General features: G+C 37.7%; 1 protein-coding gene across 14 annotated transcripts in view; it reads right to left on the bottom strand.

The window, feature by feature from the left end:
• Positions 1-3,674: 3,674 nt before the first annotated feature.
• The window catches only part of KIAA0586 (KIAA0586 ortholog), a 139,525-nt gene continuing 137,199 nt past the window's right edge, over positions 3,675-6,000 (bottom strand). For 10 of the 14 annotated variants that reach the window (XM_059182206.1, XM_059182210.1, XM_059182212.1 and 7 more), the window contains one exon: positions 3,675-4,018. In XM_059182206.1, coding sequence (XP_059038189.1) covers positions 3,867-4,018 — 152 coding nt within the window. In that variant the 3' untranslated portion in view covers positions 3,675-3,866. The remainder of the gene's footprint in view (positions 4,019-6,000) is intronic. The other 4 variants (XM_059182213.1, XM_059182219.1, XM_059182214.1 and 1 more) reach the window with 3 other exon arrangements.

The raw sequence follows: 6,000 nt of genomic DNA, 5'->3' as shown, positions 1-6,000 counted from the left end.
GAGCAAAATCAACCCAATCACCTCTTAAAATAATCCTGGGAGTCTATGGTACTGTCAGAACCCAGCAGTTATTGGAGAAAACGACCAAAGGAAATAAAAATACACAGCAAGCTTCCTGAGCAATTCCCTGCAACTCTTTCAATGGTACAAAATACCTCCTAGACGACAACTTACATACTTACTCCTAAGGTAACACATTATGAAAAAATAGAAAGGAAAAAATCTTTGTTTGGGAAAGTATGCTACAAAATGTCCACTGAAATAGTATCATTGTCTGAATAATTTAGGGAAAAAGACACACTTTCAACGATACCTATAGACCCTATCAATTATGTAGTACCAGGCCTGTTCTTGGGATTTCTTACTAGCTACTATGAAGATTTAAACCCTCTTTAGTCCCCACCATCTGGGTCTCTTCGGAGGTTTCAGTGGAGTGACCTCCCGGAGGTTAGAGGAGCCTATTGATTTCTTGAGGGGCTTTTACCTTGTTTAGAGGTTCCTGAACTCAAGAAATGTATCAGGAACTTATCCTGCACTATGACTGAAATTATAAATGAGACCATTCAAATCACAGACACCCAGTGAAAGAGCACTGATTTGCTCATTCCCTTGGCAATTAATGGACCATCACACAGTTTTACAATATTTATTGGCCTCACAAGGGGGCATCTGTACTCTGGCTAACATATCCTATTGTTTCTAGGTAAACACTTCAGGACAAGAAGAAAAAAAATCTTTTTAAAAAATACAGACAAAGGCTAATTATTCTCAAAGTTTTGACACTCTGTGACTTGGAATCTACTCTCCCAGCATGGGCTAGGTCCAATAAAAGACTGGCATTCTGAACTTTTCTAAACTATAATGATGGGATCTCTCATGATAATAATCCTGTTTGTTTTTCTCCATTCCATTTTTAAGACTGTCTTTAAAACTACGGTGGAACTGATGTCTGATGACCAAATGATGATTCTATGGTAGGAAGAGACTGAATAACTTGTGTTTAACCTTCATACCCTAGGAGAGGCAGATGACCAAAGGGAGGGAGGACATAGCCTTTACAAGGCTATCCAGCCTGGTCCGTAAGTAGACCACACTGCATGCCCATGTCCTTCACACTCAATTTTTTTTAAACAGGTACACATATGGACAGAGGGTAGAAAAGGGTACTGCAGTGAGATATCTCAGCAGCATCACAGAAATACTAAGGATTCAGCTATCCACTATTGTCCGTTACTCACCTGCAAGGAAATGCCATAGCATCAGGGCATTTTTTAAAAGAGAAAAATGTTCCAACTACAGAATTATTCTTGGATTAGGGGTGGTAATCCACCATGAACTATTTTGTTTATTTTATAGAAAAATGTTTTGAGTTTTTAAATAGAAAAGTAATAAAACTGATCTAAATATATATTTAGCATTTAAGAAGCAAAATTAAGAGACCAGGAATAGGTAAGGGATAAGAAATACACTGACCTAATCATCTTTTAAAAATGGAAACATTCATGTAGGAGTCTATTAATGTGCACAAAAGGCAAATTTGCTTTAGGAACATTTTGAATACCTGCTATCCTGATGTTAAGGCATGTAAGCCAAGCAATATTCACAGCCTTGATCTTCACATGTTTGTAGCACGTTTCCTAAATAGTTCATTCTAGAAGTTGAAATTATTAAATGAGGTTTCTTAAAACTTGTAACATCAAAAATGCCATTTAATTTATTTTACACACACAATTTATTCCAAAAGGATTTGAGGTGGTTGGCGGGGGAATACATACAGGAGTAGCCCTGGCCAGAAATCCCATCAAACAAAATACTGATGAGCAGACAAAAAAAAAAAAGTACCCCCCCGCCAGAAAAGTTTAAGCAAATGAGGAGTGGAATAAATCAAAGCTTATACTTCTACCCTAAAATTAGCAAAGGTGAGTTTCCTACAGTTGGTGGGGGTGGGGGGAGAAACGACCAATACCTTTAAAAAATGCTTTTGCTAAAATTAAGAAACATCCTTCTCAGAAAGCAGCAGCTGTGAAAATGAGAAACCAAGGTGTCCTGTCCAAAATGAAGCAGCGTTCCCCCTAGCTAGAGATTTGTTGATGAACATCAAATACCAAGTATGATACAGAGAATAGCATTTTTCTTCTACTTGTTTCATGGGAACGATTACAAGCAGAGCTGTCCAAAAAGCAATACCAAAGAAAAATGGGTTCTAAAGTGAAACCTAAAGCATTTCAGTTACAGAATATCCGAGAAGCTGGAGGAGCTGACATAGGAAGAAATGTGCGTGGAAGGCTGACACCTCTCCATAGGTTTTTGCAGCTTCTGTCTCTAGTGAGAAGACATCCTCAGACTCTTCCAGAATTCCCCAGGCAGTGGGCCCTACTAGAAGCTTAAGAAATTCTACATTGCTCTTGAGAAATTTTTAACTTCGGAAGTATATTTTAACCACCTGGGAAGGTCTTTTTTCTTTTTTAATACCAATGCCCAGGCCCTATCACAGATCAGTGAGGTCAGCGTCCCAGAGAATGGAACAGAGGCGTTTTTAAAGCTCCCAGAGACTCTAATGTGCAGCCAAGGTTGAGACACACCAAGGAACCCAGGCAAATGCTGAAAAAAGTCAAGGACGAGTATAGTGACTGTGTGTTTGAACTTCAGTTATGACAGGAAAATATGTTCAGGGAGATGAGGCATTTTTGTTTATGTTTAAGTTTTTGTTTTGTTTTGTTGCTAATTCTAGGCTACCCTACTTCTCACTGGGCTTACCCTCTGGTGTAAGATGCTTCAGTTCCTCAAGATGATGACACCTACCATTAACTGAGCTCTTATCTGGTGCCAGGCACTGTGCTGAGCATCACCCCCAACATTATCGATAATCCTCATTATCCTGCAAAACAAGTATTAAACCCACCTGCCCAGGCAGCCATGAAGAAGGGGCTTATCTGCTCTCATCACAGAGCAAGAAGGTGAAGCAAGTGAAACTAGAATTTCAGTTATGCTTTGGTTTTCTTTCAATTTTATGTGTTTATGTTTCGAAAGGTAATTTAGTCACATTTCACAGATTTGTAAAGTATAAATGTTTATAAGGCATACATGGAAGGTATAAAAAAATTAACCTCACTTAATTTTTTCCATCACATTGAAGTTCAAATACATAGTGGCTTCAGTCATCCTTGACTCCTATCACCTAGCCACTTGGTCCTCCTTCCCAGAAACAAGTTAGCAGTTTCCTGTTTATCCTTCCAAATACATTCAACGTGTCATTAAGCAAATGTATGTATGTATGTGTACGTGTGTGTACATACCACACATTTGGATTCCCCTCCCCACTGCACATGATGGGAGCTATTTTGCCCCCAGTTTTTTTTTTCACTTTAACGATATTTCTCAGAGACAATTCCACATCAACATGTAAACATTTTACAATTCTTTTTTTACTACATAGTACTCCATTATACAGATATGCCACAACTTTTTTAGTCAGTCCCTTATTGACAGACATTAGATTGCTGCCAATTATTTGTTGTTACCAAAAAATTCGGAATGAATAGCCTTGAGCAACATCGTTTCATAACTACAGATAATTATATTCATAGAATACATTCTTACATGTCAAAAGTCATGCCCTTTCCACTACGCCAAGCTGCCTCAGGATTCTAAAAAATAATTCAGACTCACAATGATTCATATTTAAATTATTTTATTTAAAAATTTTACCTAAATACCCAAATTGTGTTTTTAAATTTAATAAGAAATTAGAAATTGTTTTTCAGAATATGCTCAAAACACCAAATAGTTTGAGACATGGTTTTATGCTTGAGAAAAATGACTTCAAAACCAGTGGCACAAACGCTATGCTGGCTCCGACTTCCCTTTCAGAAGGTATCTGCTCCTGAAGAGTCCGTGTCCCCCTGGACGGTGCTGATGCTCAGAGACTGAGAATAGTCCTCCAGCTTCACTGAGGGCAGCGTCACAGACATCTTGGTGGGTGACGTCTGCGAAACAAAAAGTGGTACCGCTCTACCGCCTGCAAAAAGGAGAAACACATTCAGCTAAACAAGCATATCCTGAGTATTTAGATGCTATAAGCTTTCTTGATTAATATCAGGCGAGGGCATCCAAACAAGGATTGCATGAGATCATTTCTTTCCTCAAGGAGCTCAGAGCTCAGAACTTCTCAGAGATAACATACACCTTCCTCCTTTCTTCTCACTCCCCTAGACAATTATGGACAACATTTTAAAAGTAGGTTATGATCTGACTATTTACACTCCCCTCCCCAACATTCGTTTGTTGAAATCTTAATGCCTGATGTGATAGTATTAGGAAGTGGGGACTTTGGGAGGTGCTTAGGTCATCGGAGGGGAGCCCTCATGAATGGGATTTCTAGAAGAGGTCTTCCGCAGAGTTTTTTAGCCCCTTCCACCATGTAAACACTCAGTGGAAAAAAAGAAGAAAAAAAAAGACAGTGAGAAGGCGATGGCTGTGAACCAGGAAGAGGAGATTTATTTTGATTTCTCCAGAAGTGTGAGGAATAAAATTTCTGTTGTTTATAAGCCACCCAGTCAGCAGTATTTTGTTACGGTAGCCTGAATGGATTAAGATGATACCCAAGTGCCAAATGGACTAAGATGATACCTAAGATGTACCCAAGTTGTGGTACAATTGATAAATGCCAGGGAAGACCAGGTAGGGGTCAGAATCTAGTCTCTTGGAACCCAGACTTACCCTCTTACTCACTATATGTATGACCTCAGCAAATTGCTTCACCACTCAAAATTTCAGTCCTTCCATGTTAAATGGGTTACTAGTACCTACCTTGCTGAGTGTAATGAGGACAAAATAGTATCGGTAAAGAGCCTGACAACAGAGCTGAGCACTTAGCAAGTGCTTAAAAACTCAGAGCTACCAGTACCACTAACCAGTACTATTTAGTATAGTACTAGCGCTACTATCATTACGATTACCATCAAGTAAATAGCTAAGTCTAATTTAAAAAAAACACACTGGAACAGCCCTAAAATAAGGATTTGCTACTAAGTTACAAAAAGAATGTGACTTTTAAAAAAAAAGTGATATGAACCATGTGAAAATCATCTGAGGTCAAAGGTTGCCAAGGCACTTTGTTTACTCTTTTTCCTACTCCTACAAAATGAACGCTCACCTCAGGATCATGTCATTAATGCTCGTTTCTGAGTGCCTAAGAGTGCTGTGCTATTAGTTAACAGAACTGATAGAAGGGAAACAAGGTTAAAGGAAAAAAGTAATAATAAAGTCATCATTCAAATAACATTGACATTTGACTTTGGAAAGTACTTTTTTTCTGTAAAACAGACTTTTCTTCATGACTGCTACATTTAACCAAATACAGAAAAAAAAAAAAAAATCTCCACTCCACGGACTGAGAGTAGTGGGAGGCAATAAAGAAGCCAGCCCATAGCAGAGGAGACAGTCTGGATGAAGAATTCATTAATATGTTAAACATAAATCCAGAGTTGACCATAAATGTAATCTATCTGCCTCTACCCTAACTCCCTTCTTTAAGTTTAAAGCACACCATCTAAGAACATGAAGAATGCCAACTTGCTATTATTTAAGACACAAAAACCCCTGTTTCAGATTTCATGGCTTTACTATATATACATAAAAACAACTTATCTTTAATAATCTTAAAGAGATTTCTGAGTCAAGAGCCATAGTAATTTTTCTAAAACTCCTTTATATTTTTCAAGTAGTGTTCACAGTAATAAAGTGGAATTCTCCACTACATTTTATAGGGACTACGGTAAAAGTAGACATTTTCAGAAATTTCAGTGATGATTTAATCACAACTGTCCAAGATAATCGGAGTATTTGTAAAAGCCAAACTCCTTCACATTAGGAAGTCTTACAAAGACTTAATATTATACCATTCCTTTTTGTTATTTGTGTTAATTTCATTTTTTAATATAAAGGAAGGACAGAGAATAAGAATTGGCAACATTATAGCAACATCACAAATTATAATAC

Source organism: Mustela lutreola, chromosome 7, assembly GCF_030435805.1.
Source record: "Mustela lutreola isolate mMusLut2 chromosome 7, mMusLut2.pri, whole genome shotgun sequence".
NCBI lineage: Eukaryota > Metazoa > Chordata > Mammalia > Carnivora > Mustelidae > Mustela > Mustela lutreola.
The sequence above is the reverse complement of the archived record's forward strand: the minus strand, read 5'-3'. Positions and strand labels throughout refer to the sequence as shown.